Source organism: Diadema antillarum, unplaced genomic scaffold (assembly GCF_040938485.1).
Source record: "Diadema antillarum isolate AM-2024a unplaced genomic scaffold, OU_Dant_1.0 scf00000027, whole genome shotgun sequence".
In the NCBI taxonomy this organism is placed as follows: domain Eukaryota; kingdom Metazoa; phylum Echinodermata; class Echinoidea; order Diadematoida; family Diadematidae; genus Diadema; species Diadema antillarum.
In genome coordinates this window covers 1,512,169-1,526,625 of record NW_027270916.1, presented here as the reverse complement: position 1 = coordinate 1,526,625, position 14,457 = coordinate 1,512,169, and the positions used below count along the sequence as shown (strand labels likewise).

General features: G+C 38.8%; 2 protein-coding genes across 3 annotated transcripts in view; one reads left to right on the top strand and one right to left on the bottom strand.

Moving 5' to 3' along the window:
• Positions 1-10,950, bottom strand: part of LOC139735375 (uncharacterized) — an 82,899-nt gene extending 71,949 nt beyond the window's left edge. The window contains exon 1 of one of the 2 annotated variants that reach the window (XM_071646127.1): positions 10,814-10,950. In XM_071646127.1, the coding sequence (XP_071502228.1) occupies positions 10,814-10,838 (25 nt within the window). In that variant the 5' untranslated portion in view covers positions 10,839-10,950. Of the gene's footprint in view, positions 1-10,809 lie in introns of both variants that reach the window. The other variant, XM_071646133.1, reaches the window with a different exon arrangement.
• A 195-nt stretch (positions 10,951-11,145) lies between these two features.
• The window catches only part of LOC139735067 (uncharacterized), a 33,084-nt gene continuing 29,772 nt past the window's right edge, over positions 11,146-14,457 (top strand). Inside the window, exons 1-3 of the mRNA XM_071645843.1 lie at positions 11,146-11,157; positions 12,018-12,137; positions 12,867-13,037. Of these exons, the coding sequence (XP_071501944.1) occupies positions 11,146-11,157; positions 12,018-12,137; positions 12,867-13,037 (303 nt within the window). The remainder of the gene's footprint in view (positions 11,158-12,017; positions 12,138-12,866; positions 13,038-14,457) is intronic.

Genomic DNA, 14,457 nt, shown 5'->3' with positions numbered 1-14,457 from the left:
TGATCAGGGCAGAAACTTTGAATCGGAAGTGATCAGGCACCTGTGTAAGCTAGCTGGTATTGAGAAATCCCGCACTACCCCATACCACCCCCAAGGGAATGGCATGTGTGAGCGTATGAACAGAACCATTCTCGGTATGTTAGGCACCCTAGGAGATGATCACAAAGCCGACTGGAAGTCGCACCTAGCCCCTCTTGTCCATGCGTATAACTGTACCCGGAATGATGCTACGGGGTATTCACCGTACTACCTCATGTACGGACGCCACCCCCGCTTACCCGTGGATGTTTACCTAGGGCTGGATCCCAGAGATGAAGGGAGAGCTGATGCTGGCAAATATGTAGAGGACCTAAGGAAACGCATGGATTATGCGTATGAGCTAGTATCTGAGAGGACTGGTAAGCTAGGCGCTAGGAACAAAGCGAAGTATGACACTAGACTACGTGAGAACACAGTCGAGCCAGGTGACAGAGTTTTGGTAAGAAACGTGGGTATCATTGGGAAACATAAACTTGGAGACAAGTGGGGAAAATACCCCTATGTAGTAGTCTCACAACCGAACCCCGAGATCCCCGTGTACATAGTCCGCCCTGAAAATGGAGTAGGGAGAGTCAAAACACTCCATCGTAACCTTCTCCTTCCCTGTAATTTCCTCCCCAAAGTTGAGGACCCCGCCCCCAGTGTGCCGAAACCCAAGCAGCAACCTGAACGCCCCCAAAGGCGTGTGCCTCAGGTAGAAGTAGAAGAAATTAATGATGAAGACGTTAGCGATAATGGAGAAGTGTCTCTGTGGGTGACGCCACGCCCTATCGTAGTAGATGAGGCCACGCCCCTAGGGAACAATGATGCTGAGGTAGATCGCGAAGACAATGAAAATGATGTGACTAGAAATGTTGAGGATAATGAACCTGTCATCTTCGAAAATGAAGTAGATAATGGTCAGGAGAGGGGTGATGTAGAAGTTAATATTGAGGCTGAAGAAGTTAATGTTGAACCTGAAGTTCAGGACCCTATTCCAGCTCCCCAAGAAGTTTCTGAAGAGGATAGTCAAGTTCGACGATCTCGTAGAACCTCTAAGCCCCCAGACAGGCTGGGATATTCTCATTCACTGAGTGCTAATTACCCTAACGTGGAGAATGATTTGCCTGCTGATCCAACGTGTAACAATTCATTGTTTGAAATTGGAAACTTTCTTTGGAATGCATTTGTAGGGAGAAATACTCTACAAACCCCAGAAGTGATGGTAGTATAATATTCTGTTGCGTGAAGTATTGAAGCGCGTCTGTTCATTTTGAAGATTATTTTCTGTTTGAATTATGGTCCAATTCAGGCAGGCACTTGACGTTGTACCTCCTTTCCAAATCAAGGAAGATGTCATTTTTTTTGCATGAACTTACTTGGTCAGCGCGTTGTTTTCAATTTGCTCCCTTGCTACCTTTTCCTTATAGTGTAGGCAGTCGCCACTGAATTTGCCATATTGTTTGTTACTTACGTTTGTATATAAAGTATCGTTGTGAAACTGTATTGTTATGCAATTCTAGCTGAGGAACGTATGCTAGATAAAATTATATTCCAAGTTGTGTAGTATGTATCACATAGCGATTTGTGTATGACTGACAAAGGAAGGTCAGGAATTTTAAATGTGTATCTCAAAAATCTGATGAGATGTTTATGTACAGTTGACGTACATGAATGCGGATCAAACGATCTGTGAATTAGGGCATTAGAAAGAGAGTGTCCATAACTTGTTGAATTTTGATATTGTTACTTTATCAGTTTTGCGTCATCTAACCATGACCATCTCGATTTGAATTGTTGTGTATGTGATTTGATTTACTAGAGTTGAATAGTCTGGATAGGATGTATTCAACAGCCTGATTATTTTGTGTTGTATGTTTCATGGCAGCAAGGCCATGATGAAGGGCTATTGCCAAAGAAAAAGCAGCACATAGGCTTATGAGAGGAATAAGGATTATAGAGTTTAGGAGATTGTTAGTCTCTCCGAACCTGCCGTATACTTTACAGATGAGGAATAACCACCCATCTTGCGTATTTCTTGAGTAGTGTCATGTAATGATGGACACTCTGATGTTATCATTAATTCGTATATGATGTGTTTCTGTTATGGGGAAGAGCTACCCCAGGACGAGTATTGTGACGTAATTATGTTTGAATTGTTTAGTGTGATAATAATGTCATTACATTATGTTTAAAAATTTGCGAAAGAGTATTATTACAATTTGATTCTGTCGACGACGATTGTCTTGATGTCGGGAGTGCAGATTAAGCAAGCCCTGCATTTAAATCTACGTTGATGTTTTACATGTTATTAGTTTCCTAAGTTTTTGAAGTCTTATGTAGATTGGAGAGGTGCACAGACTTATCATTTGTTGGAAGCTAGATACTTTGTTATGATTGTGTTTATGATATTCATGTCTAACGATGGTAGTGACACGTTATCTTGATATTTACGATTGGGAGTGTTGTATGTGTATCCTTAGCTTTGATGAGTATTAAGATCGGTCAAAGCCAGATCGCGCAAGGTGACTGGTATGCTTGCTTGTAAATAGTATGTAAATATGACACACGTTCTACCCAATTTCGAGGACGAAATTTTTCGGAGGTGGGGTAGATGTAGCCCAGATGGCTACTAGCACATATAATAAGGAAAAGAATAGAATAGAAAGTTAAAGAAAACAGAAGCATTACAGTTGTTTTCCAAGTCACCCTGTGACGTCAATATGAATCAGTCTTTTCCCTTCTTGGAGTTTTTGAGACCCTTTATTTTGCTTCCAGCTAGACTTCCTTTTTTTTTGTCAATTCTCCCCTCCCAAGAAAAGTTATTGGTCCTAGGAATTTATGAGTTTGACATTGGCTACTTTCTCCAGCTAGTGGTCAGTTCCCCCGCACTCTCCATCCCCAAAGCCCCAATCCAAATTATGGGAATGACGTGTTTTTGCCCTCTGATCCCTAAACATGAATGACCCTCTGGGCTAGACGGTCGTTCTCCAGCCAGAACTTCTCCTTTATTTTGATGTACTTTAGTGGAGTAGGTCAGACAGGAATTCCAAAGACAAATTCAGGGACAACAACCCAGAAAAATGATGACGATCACGTTGGACGTCATAAGGACACTAACATTCATTTGTTTTATGATTCTATTATCCAAGAAACAATAAAGTCTTGACCAGTAGTTACAGAGAAGAAAGAAATAAAGAAATAAAAAGACAGTGGGCGAGTTAATCAGAAATTGAGATGAATCCAAGAAAACGGAGTTCCACAGAAACAAATGGGAGGAGCTATTAAATGTAAGATCTGACCAATAAGAAATTAATTTCCAGTGAAGATCACACCCCAAAATAAGATTTAGCCAATGAAATACTTTTAGGAAAAGGATACCAATAGTGAATTTGTTATAAAAGACCATGTTCGAGCAGAGATTGATAGAAAAGAGGGGACACAACAGAGGAGCTGCGTGATTACAGAGACCACAGATATAGAGTCAGAAGATCCCCTTTCCTTGTACATCATGCTCCCCTCCATATTAATCAACTAAACTCTATCGACGCTGTGAATGAGACGAGGATCATGGTTGGACTGCCCAAGAGTCAATAAGTTAAACGGTGAACAACAAGTTGAGAAACTATACGCCACGACAAAACGGAACTTTGGTTTACACCAATCTTGGGTGTAATGAACTCCAAATAGTCGACTGGTACGTGCCATTAGAGATGTTGAAGCGTCCTGTCAGGTTGCCACAACGTGGACAGCAATGGTGACGAATCGATTAAGGAAGCAGTGAAAGCAGACCGGTTAACAGACGCCCCAGCCCCGTGGACGAGCTCGATATGCAGGCGAGAACCTCATCTAGCGACCATGCCGACATCGAGATAAGTGGCCACACCCATTAACATCATTATATCCCTACTAACAAAACCCCTCCCCTTCCCTTAAGAAGTGTTAAAGAAGTAAAGGTCTCCAAAGGTGTAGAAGAGTAAAGTGATAAATGATGTGTTCAATTGTATTGTAAGAAAAGAAATTTATTTGTAATCAAGTATCTATGTTTCAGACCTACGAGAAGGCAGGTCGGTGAATAAATATGCTGTGAGCAGCATTGACGTTATCCCTGTAAATTTTATCCTTCTCCCGCATTTTATATTCACTGTTGTTGTGAAGCAATATTGATGCCTTTTCCGATTTTTGGATTCTTTTTTTTATGATTGATGTCTATGTGATAAGCTAACCCCCGACCAGTACAGAGAGAAGCTAACAGACCAGACCAATATTTATCCGCCTCTGTACAACATTGGTCGGCCCCTTGAGACGATTAGGGGTGTGGGGGTTGCATATAGTTGTACGCATGTGACATCATACACTGTAGTAGTCTTCTCTTCCAGCAGTGACTGTGCAGATACTTAAAATATTCTTAACTTTTGAACGGATTGTCCAATTTTCCTCAAACTTTCACTGATACATATTGCTGCATTCTCTCAATCCTTCATATGAAGGTGGACTTGTCCTTTAAGCACAGTGTGGACACAAAAATCAACGCACTCAAAGGGGCAGGAATTTAGCCTTGAGGTTTCGTAACCTCGAGGTTAAGATTCGTCGTCGTGTTAGGGGCAAGAGCTTAACCTTGAGGTTAGGGCTTGTCATCTGAACTTAACTATAAAGAGACAATAAGTTGCCTGAAATGGCAGGAGTGCCCAGTAACAATACCAGTTAACAATGCAACAGATAAAAACAAATTGGAAATCATTTCATCAGAGCACAAAGGGTTAAAGGTCAACTCTTCGTCAGTTCTCAAGATCAATCAAAGTGTAAAGGAATGGCCATGTAGACCTATACAAAATTAAATGATAAATTGCATGCAAAGGCAGACACATCTTGGTTGACTGCGGCTACTGTAAAATGTTCTGATTCTAACAAGTTTTCATGGCTTTTAGTACAGTTGCCCAGCAACTCTCACCATGATGTTGCGATTTTTCTCTGTCAGTATGAACGACTGTTGGGAGTATGATTCATTGAAATCTAGGCAGGCAGAGATTTAATACTCTCAAGGGTACAAAGTTGTGACAAGAGTAGAAAATCAGGAATCAGGAAATTGTGCAGAATAAATACCAAGGGAAGGGGGAAATGCAGTATAATGAACTTGTTGGGAAAGGAGGAAAAAAAAAACAAGTTACAGACATACACATCTGGGTAGGGAGGTTGCACAGACACAATTAGGGAGATATAACTTGTGTGTTACTTGCATCTCAAGTGGAAAAAAAAAAACAACAACCCAGAAATGCTTTAATAATCTGTTGTCAAAACATGAACACATAATCACTTTTATCCCTAGGGAGCCTCCAGCAAAGTCAGAAAGACTTCTAAGCAGCTCAGAAAGGGAGAGGGAGATAAACAGAGGGACTCAGAGAGGAGAAAGTCAGATTTCAGACTGCACAGAGAAGGTTGTGTGATCACAAGTACAAAATGCCTACAAAGGTTACATTCACTTTATGAACAAATTTCCTTGAAATAAAGTAGCAGATCAGTGAAAACAAAAATCATATTGGACAGTAGCCTACTTGGCTAGTTATATGTATGCTTCAGTCTTCAGAATTTATGCAATAATATATAATGCTTCCTATATGGGGATTGATTTTTGTTGACTTTGTTTGGAAGAATCAACTTCTGTCAATGTTAGAATTGCATGTTTCTGAAAACACATCACTGGCAGATGTTTCTACAGGAGAGATATGAAAACAGGAAACATGGGACAATTAAGGAAAAATCAGACATATAACATACAGTGTAACTACGCATAGAGATGTATACACAGGTTCCCATTTTCCTACTACTTAATTGCACCAACATACAGACAAAGCTTCTGGGTGCCTAACAAATCCCAAGTTTGATCAATGACAGTCAGTAATTACACTCAAATGGTCTCTACTACCTTTTCTTTGTTCTTAGTGCACAATTTTGCTAAGCAATCAATCACTTATTACATATTCATGCAGAATCTAAAGAACATCAATTTGAGTTAAAATCTTTAACAAAAAGGAACAAGAGTGAGAACACCTTTACCTCTCTCATGGCAAAGAGAGCTATGTGGAGGAGAGGTGTGTATAGAAAAAGACAGACAATGAATGACTGCATGATGCTTGAGACTGTCAATGGCAGACATTTTATGCAAGTCTGTTATGAAATTGGTATAGTGATTCTGTACAGCAAGCAATGTCTGAAGCCCATGTCAAACTATGCCAGTGCATGTATATTTCAATGAAGTTCTGTGCACTGTCACTTTGTTCAGCGAGTGCTCAAAAGATGCTGGTACTCTTTGAGCACACTGATGCCCTTTACTGCTCTCAAGACCAATGAAATATTATGCCATTATGGAGCACCTGACATCCAGCAGTAAGAAGGGGGCAAAGGAAAGCTGTCTCATGTTTCATATGACTTTCAATTTTTCATGGTTTTATACTGGTTGCAGTTCCTTATCCATCCTGGATGATTCACCCTTCTTATGGGCGATGTTGTTTTCAATAAAGTATGGGAAGGGGTAGCTTTTAAATTTTCTTCCACATCTCTTTGTGTGTGCAGGAAGGGTCAAATAAGAAAAATGAAAAGCAGCTTGAAATTGAGTCATATGACCTCAGTTTCATTGCTGGTTTGTTTCAAATACAGTATTAAGTATCAACAGCCTATTCCAAATGCTGTGCCATGTAACAATATGCTGTATATACCTGCAGTTGTCTGCACTATGCTTTTCTCATTATCATAAGTTGTAAGGATTGCCTACACCTCCATTCTTTTCCACATTTTCATAGCGCTTCAGCAAGTTTCAAGTGCTTTCGGTACTGATCTACTTCAGGAGATTAGTCTCCCAATTTCAGCATCATTTTTTTTCTTTGGATGTGAGTGGATACGCATTCTTAAGGGCTTTTTACACTTGCAAATTTTTGCTTAGTCCTGTACCAACAGTGGGGCTAAGGGGGGCCTTAGCCCCACCATTGGTACCGGACTTTCCTTAGTCCACTTTCTGTTTACACTTGTTTTTGCCAAAGTGGGCTAGCCACATCGATAATCCCGTACTATCTGGCCCTGCAAAACAGCAGGGTTAGTACCGCAATTGCGGTGCCAAGCAAGCAAGTGTAAACAGAACTAAAAAATAATCTGGGGCTAAGCGACGGAGACGAAGTCCGACCCCCCACTGACCAATCAGAAACGAGGTAATCAAGTGCTGCCGATGCGTGTGTGTATTTGTACAGTGCACAGCGTAATCATGAATATTCATGTGGTTTGCAAAGTATGGGGCTAAGAAATATGAGTGTAAAAAGGTCAGTTTTCTCCTTAGCCCAGGACAAGAGCTTAGTACGGGATTTATTGGCGAGTGTAAAAAGATGAAAAAATTGGTATGGGACTAACGATAGTCCTGGGTCAGAGAAAGTACGGGGTTAAGAAACACAAGTGTAAAAAGGGCTTTACATGCAGTAATTTGAGAACACAGCATCCATTTTTACATCATGTACCCCTGCTTCTTTGTTGTTTTCCATAAACTTATATTGTCTTTATTGCATTACTTCCATGAGGAGTTAGAGTGGATATTGCCAGCACCTATGCATGAAATTCATCATAAATGTATTGATTTGCTGATAAGGCTAATGACTTGGTCCTGATACCAAATGGCTCCATGAAAAACTGTTAGAAAACAATCAATACAGGGATAGACAAAACTCAGAAATATGACTTGCACTATTTTTTTTTAACCTGATACTAGGCAGAAGTTGGGGATATGTGCCATAACCTCTATTCTATCACTAGTCATATCATACAGAATCATAACATTAAGGTTCTTCAAAAAGAGGCGGTAATATTGTTGGTATTTGGCTGTGGTGTGCTCACAAAATAGAAGCCATAACAGACCAGTTTTTCCCCTCAAAATGTCTGCGTGTATATGTTTGTCTGTCTACCCCTCCATCTTTTGCTTGCTCTCTCTTTCTCTCTCTTTCTATCTATCTATCTCTTTCTCACATAGAAACACATATGCATACAAGCATTGACAATCTCTTTAGTTGGCAAGCCATATATAATATATGTTTGTTGTTTCTTCCTATATAAACAAGGTACAACTGTATATCATGATCAATTAATAGTAAAGAACTCCTTTTTATTATCAGTCTAATTAATGTCTACTTACATCACATATTTCAGAGGGAAATGAAGTCTGTTTGACTTTATCACCTCAAAGAAATTCTTTTCAAACTTAGTTTCTCAGTTTTTGTTGTTGTTGTTTTTTCTGCCACTGGCAAAGTTTACAGAAACCTTATAATATTTGAATATTCAAAGCACCCACTCATTCCCCCAGGTAACAGATATACTTTAAGTTGGAGAAGGATTTACAAGTCTTTTTATTTGTTGTTGTTTTCTTTACCTGTTCAAAAATCTCAGAAAATACCCCATGAGAGACTATTGTTACATGCCTGATTCACTTCATTTTGGAGCATATTGTCATGTAAGACTGCCATTAATGAGGGGATTTTTAGAACACAATGTAATTCTGGCAAAAGCTCAGAGGCTTTAGTAACCACCACAGTCCTTTGTGTGCACAAAAGTTATCACCAATGTGTGAAGAAGGGACACTCACAATCACACAGCATGCAATTTGAAAGTAACTGTTAACAGGCTGATGACTAGCATAATGGGCCTCCTGAGACAGCACAAGCCTACTCATGGGTGTGTTACAGCACCTATCAATCCATGACAGTCCACGTACACAGCCTTGCACGTACAGGATCACATCAACTCACTCATTTGCATATTCATACTGACTGTTGAAAAGCTATAGGCCTATTGTGAAAATCAGCAACATAACTCCAACATTTCATAACTTCCTTCTTCTTCTTCTTCTGGTTAAAGGACAAGTCCACCTTCATAGACATGCGGATTGAGGGAATGCAGCAATATTTAGTAGAACATATCAGTAAACGTTTGAGGAAAATCGGACAATCCGTTCAAAAGTTATGAATTTTTGAAGTTTCTGATCAGTCACTGCTGGATGAGATACTACAAGAGCTGGTGATGTCACATGTGTACAATGATATAAAGAAAATAAAAAGAAAATTCAGCATATTTTCACTTTTCTCGCATAATGAAAGAACACTTGACATGCCTCTTTCAGAAGGTAGGGGGAATAATATTATTCTCAACAAACGTCAGTGACAAGTCGAGAAAATGTATACCTTTGTCAAAAAATAAAATTTTAAAAATTCTCTTTATATTTTCCTTATATTATTCTATGCATGTGACATTATACAATGTAGTAGTCTTCTCATCCAGCAGTAACTGCATAGATATTTTAAAAATTCATAAGTTATGAATGGATCATTGTCTGATTTTCCCCAAACTTTCACTGATCAATGTGTTCTACTAATTGCTGCAGTCACTGAATCCACATGTCTATGAAGGCGGACTTGTCCTTTAAGTCTGCCTCCTTCAATAAGCTGAAGATTCTTGCAGACTGTTCCTTGATTCTCATCTACTATAATCATAATCAAATCTGTTTGTAATTATTTTAAAAAAAGTCTTTTTTATCAGACTAACTTTCAACAGGTCTGGAATTCCCCTTTTACAGGTCGATTTCAACCATGGAAGAAAATGTATTATTGTCTATTTATCATTCAAAAGGCATTGCATTAATCAGCCCTGCTTTAATGGAAACTTGCAATGGTGTGTCCCATTCCATGACAATTATTAAGGTAAAAATTATGGCAAAGGTATTTTGAATAAAAGCCATCATAAACCAGCAGACTGGGGAATTAAAAGTCAAAGTAAAATCTTTGATAAATGACATTGATGAAAGCATACATGCCAGTGCATCATTTACCTCCTGGGTGTAACCCTTACTGCACTTCATTCGCTGATTGGTATGTATGATCAAGTGTTTTCTTGGCACATTAATGGTTGAATGAATTCATTAAACCATTTCGCTCTATGTATAGCTCCTTCCATATATTATGATTATACCACTCAGACATTGAATTGATACTTGACAGGTCTACGTACTATACATTGAGATGCCAAGTTCAATAATCAAGTACCGGTATTAACAATTACAAGTCCATTGCTAATCATGTTTGTCTCATTTCCATGGACCAGCAAATAGTATGAAAAACCATATATTTCAGAATCAAAGTAGGCCTTCTTGTTCCAGAGAAAATGTTGTATCTTTACTGGTTACCACCCCCCCCCCCCCCCTCCACACACACACACACACACACACACACACACACACACACACAAACACGCCCTCCCTTGCCTATCTGCATACAACAGATGGTGGAACTAGAAATAAAATGACAGTTCACAGTGTACAGTAATCTCGAGCCTAAATCACTTGATTCTCCCGTGAAAACATGTTTTTGTGGTCTCACATAAGGAACGCAAGTCTGATATCATCTTTGCGTAGTTTTTGTCAATGAAAATGCGCTAAAATCTTTGAAATGTCCAGTGTAAAACTACCGGCCTCACAACGATCTGTGGAGCGGAGACAGTTATTCGCGACACGCCTTGGCTTCCCCGATGCTCTCCTTTCGTTTTCCACACCCAACGCCTCTCAATCCTTTGTTTGTGTGGTCGGAGGCCGCACATTCTCCGAGCGAGCCGAGTCGATGTCGCAACCACAGCTGTTCGTATCAACGGCGACACAAAATGCCATCTCTACATATTTAGATTAATATCCCTTTGTACACTGAAATGTCAGAGAGGCATCCATCCCCACATTCCTCGTATTCAATAAAAAATAAGGACGACTAATTTTGTCACTTACTCTGAATTTCAGTATTTTCGGCCATTCTGAGTCGTCTGCTTCACTACAGCTGTCCACGCACGTTTCAGCACACAGTTACCAGACTGGTCACTTCTCAAGAATAAACTCAACGAGTGATGCAAGCGCGTACAAGTAATGAAGCGATAGAACGTGTGTGTGGTAGGTACCTATCTGTACAGCGGGTGTCTGCGCGTGCACGACGATCTTACGACAGGGAAAGTACTAGTAGTCTAATTTGGCAGACATGACAGATACTGAATGGTGAAATTAAAACACAAAGTGCGATGAATCTTGACTATGCATGTTTGACACAGTTATTTTGATGAGGTGAGATGGAGAGTATCGTGTGATTGCATAGAACTAGCAATGAAGACAGGGATGTCAGGTGGTATGTTGCATTGTGCTCTCTATGAAGCTTACATGTTAAGATTGTAAACCTACATATTTTATTACTATCATATATCTGAAGTGTTTGATATGAGTATGATCCTCATGAAAAATTATATTAATGAACATTGTAGCAATATTTAGACTCTTCTTATATCTCCTACACCACTGGCACCAATGGTGCAGGCATTAATAAAGTAAAATTTAATTGACTTCCTTTTGACCGAGATGTCCATATTTGGATGTTCTGGAAGACAAATTTTGCCTACTTTCACACTCCAGGCTTCTCAGTATTATCATAGGTCAAAAAGTTATAGAGCTGCTTGTCCTTGCCCATATCACTGTATGGATTCTAAGTCTAGTAGGTCAGAGTAAAGGGATTATACAGTGCTTATCTTACTTTGTAAACTTTTTCTTCCATTGTTATGACACATTGTCTATATTTGTCCTACACGTGCAAAAAATTATAACGATCCCGTTTCTTGTACTTATTTCAAGGTTAGACCAGGAGGTCATTCCTAAAATTAATATTATTAAAATATATTGAATGTTTTATCCCCACTGACAGTAGTTTCATCAGAGTACACTAGTATGGAGTATCAATGACAATTGAAACCAGTTAACAAGTTTGGAATACGAACGTAATAGATATTTCAATATTTTCACTAAGTGTAACGTCATAAATATGGTGTTTTTCTTCCACTTTAATTATTCATAGAATGACTCCACTAGATGTGAAATTTTCTTGCACTGTGAAGTGCATGGGGAAACGTCCTTTCCTACTATGTATTTTTCTGCTATTGGTTGTTTTGTCTAGTCAACATCATCTGATGGGCTGAAGAAAGCTCAGATGTTAAGTGACATGCACATACGGAATCTGAGGGAGAAGAAAATTCTGATGTTGTCAAGAGCTGAAGAAGCGGCGCAGCAACTGGAGGTGAGGTGATGGATTTGAGTGTTAATCTTGCATCACAAAGCTCCCTTCACTTCAGCAATTCTTGAAAATGTCACTTTGTACTTAGAATACACCACTTCACTCTTTTCTTTTGACTACAGACTGTATGCTCTTTGTTTTAGGTGACATTGAATACATTTACTTCATAAAACATAATGATCTATTGGTATGACAGGACTTAACAGTGTAAATGTACATAACCAGTGACTTTGTAGTTAACATTGAAGTGATTATGCCACAATGCTCATAACATATTTTTCCAGGAGGAAGATACAGAAAGTCTATACAGTTTGTTACATTGAAAATATCTGTTTGACGAGTGACATTTGGTGAACTTGGTGTCTCCTCTTCAACAACTTTCCTTTCTTTCCAGACACATATATAGTTATTATGTATTTACTGTAAAATGCGATATATTCGCGGCATGAAAAATTCGCAAATTGGAGCCGACCACCTTTCTCACTGCATGACATTTTCACGAATTGCCACTCACATCCAATGTATATTGTGTAGGCAAGACCTTTCACATGCATTTTAATTTTACTAATGTTGGTGCTCACGAAATTTGCGAAATTAAAATGCATGCAGACATTCCTCGTTGTACATGTACAGTATCTGGGACATGAATATGGGGCTGTAACTTGGACATTTGTTTGCTAATATTTAGGTGTGACCAACACTTACAAATTGCATTGTCGGTTATGTTTGCAGGTTACAAAACAACAGTCAGAAAGTTTTATGGAAGAATTCAGCGTGCGAGAAGAACTGATGGGCTTGGCAATTGGTAGCCACGGTGTCAACATTCAGAATGCACGGAAAGTGGATGGTATCAAGAGGATTGACCTTGACGAGTCAACGTGTACTTTCAGAGTCTATGGAGACGTAAGTGGGTTTGAGTGTCGTAGTGTTTGAGGAAAGTCACACAAATGTGCTGGTTTCATGTGATCAGTTAGGTTTAAGAGGGTGATTAGAGTAACTACTGTGTGAGTCATCATGCTTTTATTCTTGTGGAACTACTTGTGGACCTGTGATGTTCAGTGTGCTATGTTCCCTGTGTGGAGATGTGTATAATATTCGTGTATAGATTGTGTTTGCCTGAAGTCACATTCAAGAAAGGTTTAGAATATTACAAGTAAATCACACTGTGTTAATCAGTCTTTTCCCCCTGCCATGGTAACTGCATATTTTCTTGAAAATGTGGGGAGTGAACTACTTCCACATTCCACAATTGTGAAGCAATTGATATCAAATTTGGTGGACATTATGGCATTGAGGTGTAGACATGGATACATGATTTTTGTGTTTGCTAGACAAAGCGTCTCCATGGTAATGACAATTTTATCAAAACCCTGTGAATCGTATTACTTCCACAGCATTAAAGCAATTAAGGTCATATTTAGTATGTAGGATGTATAGGTGTAGATATGCAAGACACCATTATAGCAGAAAAAAGTGTTGCCATAGTAACCATATTTTTGTATCAAACTGAAGCATTTAACCCTAACTTACCTGGGGGGGCCATAATGCCCCCCCCCCCAACACTGCGCGCGACATCTCCGCAACGCGAAAAACGCATCCACATGGTGATTCATGACAATTTACCTTGAAGCCTTGCACAACTTTTAAGACCAAATTTGCGATGTCCGTTTATACGGTTTCAAAGTTAAGCAACATTATGTAAGTGCATGTCAGACTGAAAATTGCTCAAAAACGTGATTTTGTGTACAAAACCAATGCAAATCAGGTTTCCATCTGAAATTCGTAATTGTATCATTATTTTTACTTTTAGAGATTAAAAACAATTAATTTTATGTTTCTTATGATTGAAATAGTGTTGCCAATGATTCCCATTGAAAAAACAATAAAAAACAAAAAGTAAAAAAGCAAGGAAATACATAAGAAATAATAAAAACAATAAAAGACATAAGAAATTAAATTGATACCAATTTTTTTTTTTACCTAAATTAAATCAGAATTCACCAAAGAGTCCTCAAGCAAAAAAATTTGAAGTTTGGGGGCTTTATTTAATGATTTCCAGCCAAATTCTAATTTTATGCATAAATTAACATAATTAATTCATATAGAATAAAATAAAGCGATTTATTGAAATTTAACAAAACAGCCCTTTAGATTGCATCGTGAGTGATGTGTGTGCCAATTTTTGTAACGAACGCACGAATCGCGGCTGAGATCATAAGGGGGGGGGGCATTCATACGAACAGCTTTATGAAACAGGGCCCAGGTAAGTTAGGGTTAAGCTATTGAGGTCAAATTTGGTGTGTATGAAGATCTATAGGTGTAT